The sequence below is a fragment of the Oncorhynchus tshawytscha genome, linkage group LG06, assembly GCF_018296145.1.
Source record: "Oncorhynchus tshawytscha isolate Ot180627B linkage group LG06, Otsh_v2.0, whole genome shotgun sequence".
Classification (NCBI taxonomy): Eukaryota; Metazoa; Chordata; class Actinopteri; order Salmoniformes; family Salmonidae; genus Oncorhynchus; species Oncorhynchus tshawytscha.
The window spans coordinates 67,613,457-67,628,954 of NC_056434.1; the positions used below are offsets into that span (position 1 = coordinate 67,613,457).

Sequence of the window (15,498 nt, forward strand, 5' to 3'; positions counted from 1 at the left end):
GCGTCTTCTCCGTGCCTTGGCGATGAGCAGTCATCGCACGTTGGCACTCGCCGCCCGTAAACTCTTGTCATTGTGCGTTTCTCTCTCTCCCTCAGGTCGTAGGCCTGGGAGTTGTGTATGTCAAACTGGGAGGTCTGAGTCGTGGAGAGCGGCTGACTAAATACAACCGTCTGATTTCTATAGAGGAAGAATTGGCCCAGCAGGGAATACTGGGTATGGCTTTTTCCTCTCGCCTTTTCAGCCAGTAGAAAGAGGGGGCTAGACAAAGCTATGGGTAGGAGAGGCAGTAATGGCTGGGATGGTGAGAATACATTTCTCCCTGGACGTGAAAGGAAACTGTGTGTCAGGAATCATGAAGAGGGGGGAAAAGGAGCTGGCGAAAACCCTACCTTGGTTCTGTTAATTGGCCACCTAATTACGCCTCCCAAAAAAGGGACAGGGATATTGGGCAATTACTGAAAAGCGAGTTCATCTTTGTATAAAATAAAGAATTAACTTCTGCACCAATTGCATATACAGGACTCTTGTATATCGTTTGGCTCTGGCTATGGGGAATATATATATTTTTAGTGCTGTCACAGCAGTAGAAATCATCAGACCTAGAATAGAGGGGCCTGGAGCGAGGAGGGACATGTTCAATGTGCATAGACCTCTACAGAACATGTTCAATAGACTGTCATGCAGGGGCTAGTTTCGCTTTGGCCTTTTTAAAGCCTTTGTTGTGCATTCAACTTATTTCACTTGTTTTCTGTCTGCAGATTTAAGAAAAGACACATCCTCGCTCTTTGTTGGAGAAACGGAGGAGCAGTCATTTACATAATATAATTAATATAAGGATTAAATAATTAATATAAGGATTAAATGAATACCATAGTGTTTTTATTCCAAAATGACATTTTCTATTTATGTTTACGTCAATCTAATGTAATTACTAGTCTTAAAATGAATAGCTCATACAATCTATTTAAATGATACACCATTACATTTCTTCCCATATTAAAATGAATGAATTTTCAGTCGTCACTTAGTGCAAAAAGGTTTCACGCTAACTAAATGCAGCGTTGATCTGTATTTTTCCTTGGAAACAAAACTGAATTGATCAAAATGACCACATAAAGGAATCCCAATTTGGCATCACATACTCTGGAATAAACAAATTATATTTACACATATATTTGCAAATTCCAAAGAATAAAAAATACACACACATACAAAAAGATTATGTAAGACACAGTGGTCAATATTATTTTGAATAAACCTGTCCATTATTTTTATGTGGTTTATGACATTTCCATTTTTGGTATAATGCCAGTGTTGGGGTAGCTACTCTGAAAAGATAGTTTACCAATTACTTCACACTGAAAGAATTTAAGCTAAACTAAAGCTAGCCTTAAGAAAAATATAGTTTAATTAACTGAAGTTACTTTGAAAAAGTAGTTCACTACATCCAAACTACTTTGTGAAAAATTATCATATGTATCTGAATGTGTAATTTAGCCTATTAAACACAACTGTTTCAAGTGAGATGGTCTGATGCCGAAAAAAACTTCACCCATATTATCTTTTATTTTGTTTTCCAAAAAGTAGTGTGTAGTTCCAGGAGTTAGCTACATGGCAAAAAAATATTAAATTTGAATTTAGTTCAACTACCACCAATCTACTGCAAAATGTAATTCAATTACTAGTTGGACCAAATGTCGTTCATTACTCCCCAACCCTGTGTAGTGCAGTGGGGACACCAGACATGCTTTGTACTCTGAGGTCTTCTTTCCTTCACCAGAGAGCTGACTGCAGCATTGACAGGTGCAGGTCTCTTGTCTAAAGAGAAATAGATGAAAAGGAACACAGATGAGAAACACTGAGCAAGACCAACGATTTATACACTCATCCATCTTAACAAGCGTTTGAGTGTAAAGCAATTTTAAAATCGACCTTGATTAGAAATCCACCAAAGTACTGGAATAGTTTGATACTGACAGAAAAATATTTGATATTAGTAGCACTCACTATTACTCAATTAGTGGAACTCACTAATCAATATCTTCGTGTAACATGTTACTGCTGATACAAGTTATTGTTTAGGAAACATCCTATTTTTTAAGCAATGTTGACAGGATGACAGATGGATCTGAAAGAGCCGACACAAAAGAAGGCTAAAGCATACAGCAACTCAATGCTGACCACCAAGTAAAGCCAACACACTGAGAAAGGGCCCCTTCATAATTTGTCATATCCTCATCCGACTCCAACAGAGTTCCTAGAGGAAATGATTATGTAGTCTAAACAGTTGTGGCATGCCCTGCGTCAGTGTAACAGAGGGGGCAGTTGTTCCAGTGGGAAGTAGACGGTTCAGAGGTGCTTTGTGCACCAACAGACAGGGAGAGCCACCACACAGCTGTGTTGGAGCACTTACGGCCTGCCTCAATGGCCCTGTCAAAGGAGTTCTTCATTCGTGCTCTTTTCAACTGAAAATGCAACATTGATTTATCCATTAATTACTGTATTTAACCTATCAATTTACTTGATTTATGATTTAAGGATAGTTTTTCCATACTTATTTAACTTGGCTTATCTTTATCGTAACTTAAGTAGACATATCATTCTGAGTAAAAGCTGAACATGGCACAAAGCACAATTACTCCTGTTATCAAGAATGCCTGCGTAGTTACAACATTTTAGGATGAGTAAACTTGCATTTTAATTGGAATATCAACTTACTAAAGATTGTGAGCATCATAATAGACTGGATTTCACTTGTTTTTTGAAGTGCTTAGCTCGGCATTGCCTCAACTACTATGGTATATAATACAAAATTGTTGATAAAGATGAGAGAATATTCTGTGTTCATATAGCCATCTACTTAACATCCAAACATGCCAAGGAAGAAGAGAAAGAGAGAGCTAGGGAGTTCACTGGATCTACAGAATCCTCTAATCAATGAGTGTGGATAGCCAGACGTAGCGGGCAGAGAGAAAGCAGCCCTATGAATTGGCCCTGAGCAGCCATGGTTCCCCACCAGGCAATTACTCTGTTTGGAAAATAAACGGAATGACTAACAAAATAGGCTAAATTAAGTGTTTCCTAGACACACTAAAAAGAGGCTTCCTAATTGCCAATCCCTCTGGGGGGAAAAAAACCAACAAAACGTTGCATTGTATTGGCTGATGGCGACAGAAATAGAGAGCGGTAAAGATGGCTCTCACCAAAATAAAAAGGGACACAGCATGCCTCCGGGTAATTACATTGTCGCCTTGATCGACAGAATCTTTACTGCTTGTCAATCAATGTCAGACGGCAGATCGCCAAAGAGGAAGCAGGGAAAGGCCAGGTCATGGACTCTGTTTTCGACGTTGAGCTGTCCATGGACTGAAAACAACAGCTCCAAGGAGAGCAAGCATCAGCTGGCCGTAGTCGGTGATACTGTTTGTGACTTCTAGAATCAGATTCCGTACGAAATACTGAAGACCTACAATGACATACTTTTTTTAAGTGCAATCATTTCAAAGAGGTTGAGGAGAGACTGAGGCCAGGATTCAAAGAAACGCAGATTACTGACATCGCACTGCACTTGGTGGAACCACAGTAACTGCCATCAAATCAATGATTCCCTTGAAGCATGCTTAATTTTCTGTTTGAATTAAATGATGTAACCGTTCTATTTGGCATTTTGACAGTTAACACAGTTGGAATCAAGGCAATATTTTACATTTATGAATCAGGCTCGCAGCGCGAAGGTTGTTTATCTGTGTTTGAATCCCAGCCTGTGGGACCATTTCCTGCTATAACATCCATTATTACTATGGTATTCTCCCTCTCTTTGTCTCGCTTTCTGTCTGTCCATCACATAGAGTGGCTTACTCAAGCAATGTCTGATGCTCAATGTCACTCTCATCTCATTGGACGTTATCTAAGTTTAGTCTTAGTTAACCTCCTCTTCCTTCAACATGAGAAAATGGAGGGCCATAAGAAAAACATGTCAGTCTGCACAATTAGTCATTTCCGAGTCCTTGGTGCAAGCAACGTCCCCTTGTCCACTGATCCCTCTGTCTGCAAGGCCATTGTCAAGGGGAATTCTGCTGTTAAATAAAATGACAAAGTGACTTCCTCTTCCAACAATGTTGTAGCCCTGTCTGTATTTTTGCGGCAGTCCACTGATGAATGAATGTGCAGAGCCAATAGGTCTTAAGATGAAGTCTGAGCCCCTTGAGGCGCCTGGAAGATAAATCTAACACAAGACACTTTATCCTCAAACAGGCTTTTGGGGGTAAGTAGTATACATGTAAACAACATGGCAGAAAGAAAAGTCACTCAAATTGAATTTCCTCCACAATCTTGGGGGATTTGACTCTTTCTTTCAACTGTGCTCCAAGTGGAAATTGTGCCTTAGTGACAAATGAGACCCAAATCCTCAATTAGTGCTCCACACAATGGTTACGGGACGTCACACTCCTGTTTCTGGCTCTCACATTTCCCCCTCACTTCAGAAATAGTCCAACAAATTTGTGCAGGTGAGTGAAAAAAGCCCATCCTCATGGTCAACTAAGCGTGATGGTCATTGTGGCGTTCTGAGAGCAAGTTGATCCCAATCCAATTGTTCTGTAACAAACACCTAGCAGAACAGCTTAACCTGTAGTTGCCAAGCATTTGACTAAAATCTAAAGCTCCAGTACCACCAGTTACGGTGCTATATGTGCATTTACATGCTTGAAATTCTTTAGTTTTGAAATAGATTCTGCTATAAAAAATCTTTACAATAATGCCTTCAAATAACACCTGCACAAAAAAATAATCTTGGTCCATGAAAGACTGGGGGAGTATCGAGCGAGGGGAGTAGTGGAAACAAAATCTGCCACAGTGCCCTGTAATTGCTCACTGGGAGGCTACAAGGTTAATACTGGTCTAGACAGACCAATTTAAAGACATACTTGCTTTGGCAAATGTTCAAGGCTACAAAAGCCGGCTGACGGATCCTCTCAGTGCAAACAAAGACTGTGTCAAAAATGTGGGCTTCACCTTCACCATTAAAGAAATTTTAACAAAGCCTACGGTTGTGGGAACAAAGTATTTCATTTCACCTAAATCAATCGCCCCATGGTAATCCCTCATACAGTAGTGCACTCCCTCCCCAAAACAAAACAAGCAGCAGTGTGAAAACATCACAGCTTAATACAACATGAAGCCACGGTGCACTGGATCTCAAGAGCGGCTCTAATTATTCCTGTAATCATCAGAAACAACTAGGGCCAGACTGGTTCTTACTCTAAAGGAGATTTATCTTACAGAAAGAAGTAGGTTTCTCATTTTCAATCAGTTGGGTCTTGGGACTTAAACGCCATTGTAAATAATGCAGTGATTCCAGGTGTTGAGACATCCTGTGAGGCATACTTACCCAGGGCCCTGGGGTGCTAGTGGCCAGGACTCAGGTCAGCTGAGTGGGCCTAGAGCGGGACAGAGTCCTGGGAGGTCTGCTTGGTCTGGGGCTGGTCCCCTCTCACTCTGGTGACATCCAGAACACTGCTGGGGAAGGGACTAGGTGAGGACGGCGAACCTTCACAGAGACAGACATAAACACAATCACATATAGATCCACAGTATTTCTACATTCAACAGTTGGAAATTGCTACCTTAGGCCTACAGTATGTTTACCAATTTGTCTGATGGTAGGATCTGCAGTGACAGAGAACTGATATTATTCTGTAGGTGTGTTTGCAACACGGCACAACTTCTTATATGTTTAAATCATTGCAAAGGAGTGTAAAATAATTGAACATTTAACTAAATCAACTACCAGGAACCACCTCCAGAAAGTGGTGTCCATACTACAAAACATGGGTGGGCTGTGTGGAAGAAGAGATGTCATATTTTGAGATTTGCAATATGTTGTTTCACTAAATAATTATGAAATAATTAGAACATGTGTATGCAAATGATTAATATTTATATAACATTTACAACAGGTGAATGGAGAAAGGCAATAACCTTATTCTTGCATTAAATACTGGAAATTAATTTGAACATGCCTCATATATATATATAGTCTCCTAAATGTAATATCACTTGTTTAATTTAATAATAACAATAAAACAAAACAAATAGAGAAACGTTACGTTATGATACTCTCCTTCGGATGTCATCTTACCTATTTCTTGTTACACAAGACTCTCTCCATGATCCCATCCTTTAGCTATTCGTACTGAAACTATTAGCAGGACATAAGACTGCCTTTGTCTAAATAGACAAAAATGTTACAATATTGTTCGTCATCTTTACGGCCACTGAAACCCCCTCCCGAGTAAGTACGGGCTTGTCATTCTTCAGTTGTGTATATTTTAAAGGAGACAAAACTCACAACTTTCCTGTGAGGTCTTGTATGCGCCCCGTCGTCTCTGTAGAACTCTCTCCAGCTCAGACTCAGTGTTTGTTGATGGAGATCCAACTTTAAGGTGGGGGGAGGGCCTTTTGAAAGTATCCTGTACAGTTGGAACAAAAAGGGATACAGATTCTGGTATGGTTTTGAGAATAACCTCTAACAACTTAAAGTAGCTATGTATTATAAAATATTGTTTGTTCTGGTAGCTTGTATACTGTAGCGTCTAACAAATCATGGTTTTATCACCAACAACAAATAACAACATTTTGGAAAAGAAAAATAAATCAAAAAGGACTACTGCTATTATTAAAAGGTTCCATTACCAGAATTCCTTTAAGTTCCTGAATGGCAGAATTAGAGGGTACCCTTTCTCGCTGGTAAGAGGATGAGGACAGATGGAAAGATGGGTTTGGTAAATAAGCAGCACATATTTGACACATTTATCCCAATCACTGTTTCAGCCTACAGAACCTGTTAGCATTGTAGTGTATTTCTAGACCACTCTTCGTACCACAGAGACCAGAATACAGGTTAAAACAGGGTCAAAAAATAAAAAGATGTCCACATAGTGTATAATTATTTAATTTTGCACGCAAACAGACAATTTACGCATTATAAAATAATTTGGGTAAAGTATAGGTCCTAATGGTCTCCAATTTTGAGAGAACTGTGGGCAGAGTGCTAAGTGCTACATGTTGACATGTCTTAGAGATCTCATAAGAACTTACAAAAACAAGCTCATGCGGTAATCACATACAGCACACTGTCATCCCTGTTGGAATGTGACAATGTGTTCAAAATAGCTTCTGAAGTTTACATAGTCGTATGGACCTTATTTGTAAAATAGAGCAGTTTTTCAATTTCCTGAAGTTTCAATTATGGAGATACAAGGTTTTCTTCCGTCAGCGACGCTATGCTATTTAGAAACATACAGGCCCGTGAACATGATTTTGACAGATCATTAAGCCTTTCACTGTGTTCCCGTTGAAACACAGCTTTTCTCTAAGGTAAACATAATGTACAGAGCTCCATGTCGACATGGCTTAGAAGTCTTACAACGTACAAAAACAAGCTCACTTCAGTACCACATACACTATTCTTAGGACACAGGTCCATGAACATGATTGTACAGGTCATATAGCCATTTCACCTGTAACAAGGAAAAAGAGTGCATTTATGTAGAAACTCAGCTTTTCTCTGAGCTGAAGTGGTACAATGTTGGTGACCCTTTGTGAGGTATATCCTGCATGTACCTGGACGGGCTTGGTTTTGTTGGGGGCCTGGCCCACGGGTCGGAGGTGAACCCCCCTTTTGATTCTCTGCATCATCTCATCCACAGCTTGTTGCCTGATGTCCATCTCTAGGAGTCAACACAAAAAGAGCACATAGGCTATTTATTGGATTTTGATCCATACTAAGAATAGAGTACAACTTTACTTGGAGATTTAATAAAAAACATTACCTCCATCCTCCTCTATTGCTGTCTATACTTTCAATTAAAGGCGAGTATTGCGGGCAAACATTATGGACAACAGTTCATACAGTTGTCTTTACAAATGGCTTCGGTACTCCAACAACCATTATGTTTTTATTCAGTTCAAAAAGAAAAGTTTAGCAAATTCTGCAAGAAAATACAAGTTATATGCTGCTGACAAAAGTTGGGAGATGTTTCATTTAACAGCTTGTAGAAAGAAATGTAAGAACATTGCACACTCTATGCTCCCAACAATTCAATGGGTAAACCTAATCACCTTGTAACCTTCAATTAAGATTATACAATAAAGCTATTGTTAGCTGGCACATAACTCACATTGTTATGAAAATGTTGACCTCCAAAGTATTCCAATAAATATTCAAAGTATTAAAGAAATATTTTTTTTTATTCAAACATTGTAATTAAAATGAAAAATATCATTGATGACGGTATTCAAGCCATTCTCTTCTACCTCTAGGGGCAACCAGGTACAGTAGTGAGTGCCCAATAACAGAAAATCACCGAAAATGAAGGACTGATAACAAAACAAGGATATTTTTATGTTCAGAAAATACATACAAATGTATCACCCACTCTAACTATTCAAGGTTTGTTTTTTGTCCATGCAAACGGATGAACGCAACTTTATTAAAGGTCCAATGCAGCCATTTTTATCTCAATATCAAATCATTTCTGGGTAACAATTAAGTACTTTACCGTGACTGTTTTCAATTAAAATGGTCAAAAAGAAACAAAAATTGCTTCTTTCAAAGAGCAATTTCTCAAGCAAGAATTTTGCTAGGACTGTCTGGGAGCGGTCTGAGTAAGGGGCCTAATTGGACGAGCCTAATGGGAGGGATATGTAACCTGAAAACTAGCTGTTATCGGCAGAGAGGTTTAAAACTGTCTTTGTTATTGGTCTATTAACTTATACTGCCTGGTAATGTCGCCAGGCAGGCACAAAAACTCCATCCCATTAAAACAGGCTGAAATTTCAGGCTGTCTTTTCAAACAGTTTTTACACTGAAAGGACATCATCATAATTTCCACAAATTCACAATATTATTCCAACCTCATAGTGTGGAAATATATATAATACACATGAAAATCTACTTTTTGACTGTACTGGGCCTTTAACATGGCCCGTCAATGCCCAATGCATCCCCAATAAATGCTCATAAAGCACAGACTGATGTCCTTCGACTACTCAATTATTAATGTCTACATTCCGCATACAAAAGTGACCCAACTGACCCATAGTGATTCTGGAAAATAGAAATTACTTTGAGAGCAACCTTAATTTTGGGTTAAATAATGGCCCTCAATTAAGTCGAGCTGCCATTGAATTCCACTGAGGAATTTCTACACATTGCATTGAGGAGGGGAACATTTGTGAAAGAAAAATGTCTTGTATGCAGTTTTAAATGAGAAAACAATAAAACATTTTAATTTCAATTATGGATACTGCAAGAAAACCAAGGTCAGAGCACATGGTAGTCAACAGAATTCAAGATTAGACCGCGACAAGGTGATTCTACCTGAGTGAAACCTGAAATAAGAGAGAGTGGAAACTATAAACAGTCAAACTATGTGGATGGACTGAGAAACAGATGAGATTGTGGATGGGATGGGACAGGTTGTACAAAGTCTGAATGTGGATGTCTAGGTACTGTATCAATAAGAGCCATGTTAGTTTAAAACATAATAGGCACTATCCAAATAAAGTGCAACCCAAAGATCAGAGCTTCTGCTATAGTGATAGGCTCTGAAGCAATTGTGTCACAGATTCAAGTCTTCCAGACGGTATATCTTTGCTACATATAGTGCATTCGGAAAATATTCAGACCCCTTCCACTTTTCCACATTTTGTTACGTTACAGCCCTCTTAAAAAATTCATTAAATAATTTCCCCCCCTCATCAATCTCCACACAATACCCCATGATGACAAAGCGAAAACAGGTTTTTAGATTTTTTTTGCAAAAAAAGAAAGAAAAAACAGCAATACCTTATTTACATAAGTTTTAAGACCCTTTGCTATGAGACTCAAAATTGAGCTCAGGTGCATCCTGTTTCCATTGATCATCCTTGAGATGTTTCTACAACTTGATTGGAGTCCACCTGTGGTAAATTCAATTGATTGGACATGATTTGGAAAGGCACAAAGTTGACAGTGCATGTCAGAGTAAAAACAAAGTCATGAGGTCGAAGGAATTGTCCACAGAACTCCGAGACAGGATTGTGTCGAGGCACAGATCTGGAGAAGGGTATCAAAAAATGTCTACAGCATTGAAGGTATCCAAGAACACAGTGGCTTCCATCATTCTTAAATGGAAGAAGTTTGGAACCATCAAGACTCTTCCTAGAGCTAGCTGCCTGGCCAAACTGAGCAATCGGGGGACAAGGGAGGTGACCAAGAACCCGATGGTCACTCTGACAGAGCTCCAGAGTTCCTCTGTGGAGATGGGAGAACCTTCCAGAAGGGCAATCATCTCTGCAGCACTCCACCAATCAGTACTTTATGGTAGAGGGGGCAGACGGAAGACACTCTTCAATAAAAGGCACATGACAGCCCACGTGGAGCTTGCCAAACGGCACCTAAAGGACTCTCAGACCATGAGAAACAAGATTCTCTGGTCTGATTAAACAAATATTGAACTCTTTGGCCCAAATGCCAAGCATCACGCCGGGAGGAAACCTGGCACCATCCCTACGGTGAAGCATGTTGGTGGCAGCATCATGCTGTGGGGATGTTTTTCAGTGGCAGGGACTGGGAGACTAGTCAGGATCGAGGGAAAGATGAACGGTGAGATCCTTGATGAAAAACTGCTCCAGAGCGCTCAGGACCTCAGACTGGGGCGAAGGTTCACCCTCCAACAAGGACAACGACTCTAAGCACACAGCCAAGACAACGGAGGAGTGGCTTCGGGACAAGTCTCTGAATGTCCTTGAGTGGCCCAGCCAGAGGACTTGAACCCGATCAAACATCTCTGGAGAGACCTGAAAATAGCTGTGCAGCAACGTTCCCCATCCAACCTGACAGAGCTTGAGAGGATCTGCAGAGAAGAATGGGAGAAACTCCCCAAATAAGGTGTGCCAAGCTTGTAGCGTCATACCGAAGAAGACTCGGGCTGTAATCGCTGCCAAAGGTGCTTCAACAAAGTACTAAGTAAAGGGTCTGAATACTTATGCAAATGTAATAGTTCAGTTGTTTTTTCCCCCTCCAAATTTGCTAAATAAAAAATTACAAATAACTGTTTATGCATTGTCATTATGGGTTATAGTGTGTAAATAGATGAGGGGAAAAAACGATTTAATCCATTTTAGAATAAGTCTGTAACGTAACAAAATGTGGAATAAATCAAGGGGTCTGAATACTTTCCGAATGCACTGTAGTTTACATGAAAGGGGGGAGCTGTACGACGACACCCTTGAACTACTGTCCAAATGTTCAGTGTCAGCACAATAAAATAAATAGTATAAGGTCATACAGTGCTTGCAGTTAAACGCTACAACCCGGCTACATACCAAAGAGAGGTTATAAGAACATTTTGTTAAAGCTCTTAAAATATAGATTTTAGGAATGTTTCTGTTTACTGTACCTGGCTCCTTTGCTGAGTCTTGAACCACTAATGGAATATCCCTACTGATATTTTTCTTTTTGCGAATCATCAATAGCAGTGAACTGTAAAGAAACAGAAAAGAGTGAGTTGACCTTGGACCATATATAGGGCCCTATAGGGAGTTTTTCCTAACCATGTGTCCTGACCAGGAAGTAAGCCTGGTCCCCAGTATGACTACTTCAAGCAGATGTAGTTCATGTAAAATGTACATTGTAAATGATTCCCATTTGTTCATATCTCACCCGAGAGGGTTGGTGAGTGGGGCTGGTGGTGGAGGAGGGGGTGGCGGGGGCGGAGGTGGAGGGGCTTGAGCAGGCGGAGGGTTAGAAAGGGCCTGGAGCTTCTTCTGCAGCTCCTCTACTGCTCATTGGGACAAATGGACAAGTAGCATCAGCATCCATTCATTAAGGGAGGTGTTAAATATATTATATTACGAACTGAATTGGAATAGAGGATATTAACCCAAAAATGTATTCTGAACTGCTCCATGAAACACTGTTTTTAGTCCATTGCTTTTGTTAACAACTGAAGAATGTTCTGATGTACATCATCATCCATTTAGGAAAGGCTCAACATTACAAACACTTGAAATGAATGGAAATGGCTCAGAAAATGGTTAGAGAACTGCAGGTTGAGATGATTAACCTACAAATGCATTATAAAGTGCTGTAATGAAAATGTTTCTTTGCAGTCCATTGCTTTTGCTAACAAATGAAGGGGGTTCTGTGCATTTCTCTACAGTTAAAACCCAAGGTTGGCTTCAGTTGAATACATGTAGAAATCCCATTGTCAAACCATGAGAATAACATTAACCTTTTGACAAAGCCCACTCATTCCCTGCTAGGATCATGTACAGCTACTGTGTGCAGTCCTCCAATTCTGCTGTGCCACTCACCAGTAAACTTGAGATCCTTGGCCTCCACCTTGGCCGTGGAACATCTCTCTTCGTGCTCCCTCTTCTCCTCTGCCAGGAGCTCTAGCTTACGTTGTAACGTCAGCACCTCCTTATGTAGCTCTGAACCCCTGAGCTGCTCCTCAATCCCCTTTATCTGTTACCGCCAAACATGACCCATTCACTCAAAATCCTACAAGATATGCTCTGTACCGGGGACATTCAGCTCTAAATTTGAAGTGAACGTTAGGAAATAAAGAGTATTGTTTTACAAGACAAACAATGGTTCTTCACTACAGACAGAAAAATGTTGAGGCAAAAAAAGTGATGTGGTGCTGCTTTAAAACACACACACGCACACTGACACAAAACAACGGAACAAATTCTAATCTGCTCAGAGCCTGCACCACAAAAAGCTCCTGTGGTGATAATTGCTGATAAGTAGCTTTGGATAGGTGCCAGTCCCCCCCAAAATTCTCGCTCCTCAAATAATGTGTTAATTGTTCTTTAAATGGAGGGTATGGCTCACCTCTGCCCTAGACCAGGAGAGATCAGTGATCCCACTCTTTCCTAATTGTTTTCACCCATCCAAATCCTGCTGAAAGTGAATGGTGTCTCTGATACTCCTTATCAGTATGGACACAGAAAGTCACTGCCCAAAGTGCTCCATGTGACCATTGTCATTCAAAAGGACATCTCACAGTTTAATTGATGAGCTAATTGACTTTGTCTTTTTCAGATACACATTCATATTTTTTCCACATTGCAAAACTGGAGTCGATTTTTTTCAGATGAGGTCATATTTTGTAATGAAAACAAATGCAATATTTGACTATGAGGGGAAAAAACATCTTGGCTGACATTAGATTCTAGACACAATTTTCATCACACTGTGTTGTGTTGTGACGCATTGTGTTGTTGGTGATGTGGTGTTAATGTTGATGTGTGACCTGTTGTTGGTGCACCAGCCTCTGGCTCTCCAGGGCCTGGGTGAGCCTGGTGACATCAGTGAGGGCTGCCTGCAGGGCCTCACTGGGTGATGAGTTCTTTAGGAGAATCTGACTCTGTCTGTTCAGCTTCTTCTGCTCAACCAGCATCTGCATGGGAGGAGGATTTACACAAGGGACAGAAGCTGTCATTAAGTGTTAACAGTGTTGATACATTACAGCATGTGAAATTTGTAACACCTCAAGGGAAAATAAGTATAATCTAGCCTGTTTTAGCAGTAAATTAACCATACCTGTAGTTTTAGAGTAATAAACAAATATTTGAGTATACCGATAAAAGCACCTAAGCATGTATAGAAACCAGTGAGGCTATTCAAAACGTGTGTTTGCAGAGAGGGGGTATATTGAGGTCTCATTATGCAGCATGCATAGGGTGGTCATTCATTTAGTTACATGTGTTCTCAAAAATGATCTCTGGTGATAACACATAATGAATAGAGTGTTCCTGAATACTGATTAGATTGCAAGGGGGAAGAGTACTAATCTGGACACCATATAGAACATACATACAGTGCCTTGCGAAAGTATTCGGCCCCCTTGAACTTTGCGACCTTTTGCCACATTTCAGGCTTCAAACATAAAGAGATAAAACTGTATTTTTTTGTGAAGAATCAACAACAAGTGGGACACAATCATGAAGTGGAATGACATTTATTGGATATTTCAAACTTTTTTAACAAATCAAAAACTGAAAAATTGGGCGTGCAAAATTATTCAGCCCCTTTACTTTCAGTGCAGCAAACTCTCTCCAGAAGTCCAGTGAGGATCTCTAAATGATCCAATGTTGACCTAAATGACTAATGATGATAAATACAATCCACCTGTGTGTAATCAAGTCTCCGTATAAATGCACCTGCACTGTGATAGTCTCAGAGGTCCGTTAAAAGCGCAGAGAGCATCATGAAGAACAAGGAACACACCAGGCAGGTCCGAGATACTGTTGTGAAGAAGGTTAAAGCCGGATTTGGATACAAAAAGATTTCCCAAGCTTTAAACATCCCAAGAAGCACTGTGCAAGCGATAATATTGAAATGGAAGAAGTATCAGACCACTGCAAATCTACCAAGACCTGGCCGTCCCTCTAAACTTTCAGCTCATACAAGGAGAAGACTGATCAGAGATGCAGCCAAGAGGCCCATGATCACTCTGGATGAACTGCAGAGATCTACAGCTGAGGTGGGAGACTCTGTCCATAGGACAACAATCAGTCGTATATTGCACAAATCTGGCCTTTATGGAAGAGTGGCAAGAAGAAAGCCATTTCTTAAAGATATCCATAAAGTGTCGTTTAAAGTTTGCCACAAGCCACCTGGGAGACACACCAAACATGTGGAAGAAGGTGCTCTGGTCAGATGAAACCAAAATTGAACTTTTTGGCAACAATGCAAAACGTTATGTTTGGCGTAAAAGCAACACAGCTCATCACCCTGAACACACCATACCCACTGTCAAACATGGTGGTGGCAGCATCATGGTTTGGGCCTGCTTTTCTTCAGCAGGGACAGAGAAGATGGTTAAAATTGATGGGAAGATGGATGGAGCCAAATACAGGACCATTCTGGAAGAAAACCTGATGGAGTCTGCAAAAGACCTGAGACTGGGACGGAGATTTGTCTTCCAACAAGACAATGATCCAAAACATAAAGTAAAATCTACAATGGAATGGTTCAAAAATAAACATATCCAGGTGTTAGAATGGCCAAGTCAAAGTCCAGACCTGAATCCAATCGAGAATCTGTGGAAAGAACTGAAAACTGCTGTTCACAAATGCTCTCCATCCAACCTCACTGAGCTCGAGCTGTTTTGCAAGGAGGAATGGGAAAAATTTCAGTCTCTCGATGTGCAAAACTGATAGAGACATACCCCAAGCGACTTACAGCTGTAATCGCAGCAAAAGGTGGCGCTACAAAGTATTAACTTAAGGGGGCTGAATAATTTTGCACGCCCAATTTTTCAGTTTTTGATTTGTTAAAAAAGTTTGAAATATCCAATAAATGTCGTTCCACTTCATGACTGTGTCCCACTTGTTGTTGATTCTTCACAAAAAAATACAGTTTTATATCTTTATGTTTGAAGCCTGAAATGTGGCAAAAGGTCGCAAAGTTCAAGGGGGCCGAATACTTTCGCAAGGCAC

The 15,498-nt window shown here is 40.2% G+C and overlaps 1 protein-coding gene across 4 annotated transcripts in view; it reads right to left on the reverse strand.

Annotated features, from left to right (window-relative positions):
- Window positions 1-1,542: 1,542 nt before the first annotated feature.
- The window catches only part of shtn1 (shootin 1), a 50,965-nt gene continuing 37,009 nt past the window's right edge, over window positions 1,543-15,498 (reverse strand). For all 4 annotated transcript variants that reach the window (XM_024424708.2, XM_024424706.2, XM_042323539.1 and 1 more), the window contains 9 exons: window positions 13,308-13,454; window positions 12,361-12,514; window positions 11,708-11,825; window positions 11,445-11,527; window positions 7,624-7,730; window positions 6,694-6,744; window positions 6,350-6,470; window positions 5,390-5,548; window positions 1,543-1,818 (listed from right to left, as the gene is read on the reverse strand). In XM_024424708.2, the coding sequence (XP_024280476.1) occupies window positions 5,439-5,548; window positions 6,350-6,470; window positions 6,694-6,744; window positions 7,624-7,730; window positions 11,445-11,527; window positions 11,708-11,825; window positions 12,361-12,514; window positions 13,308-13,454 (891 nt within the window). In that variant the 3' untranslated portion in view covers window positions 1,543-1,818; window positions 5,390-5,438. The remainder of the gene's footprint in view (window positions 1,819-5,389; window positions 5,549-6,349; window positions 6,471-6,693; window positions 6,745-7,623; window positions 7,731-11,444; window positions 11,528-11,707; window positions 11,826-12,360; window positions 12,515-13,307; window positions 13,455-15,498) is intronic.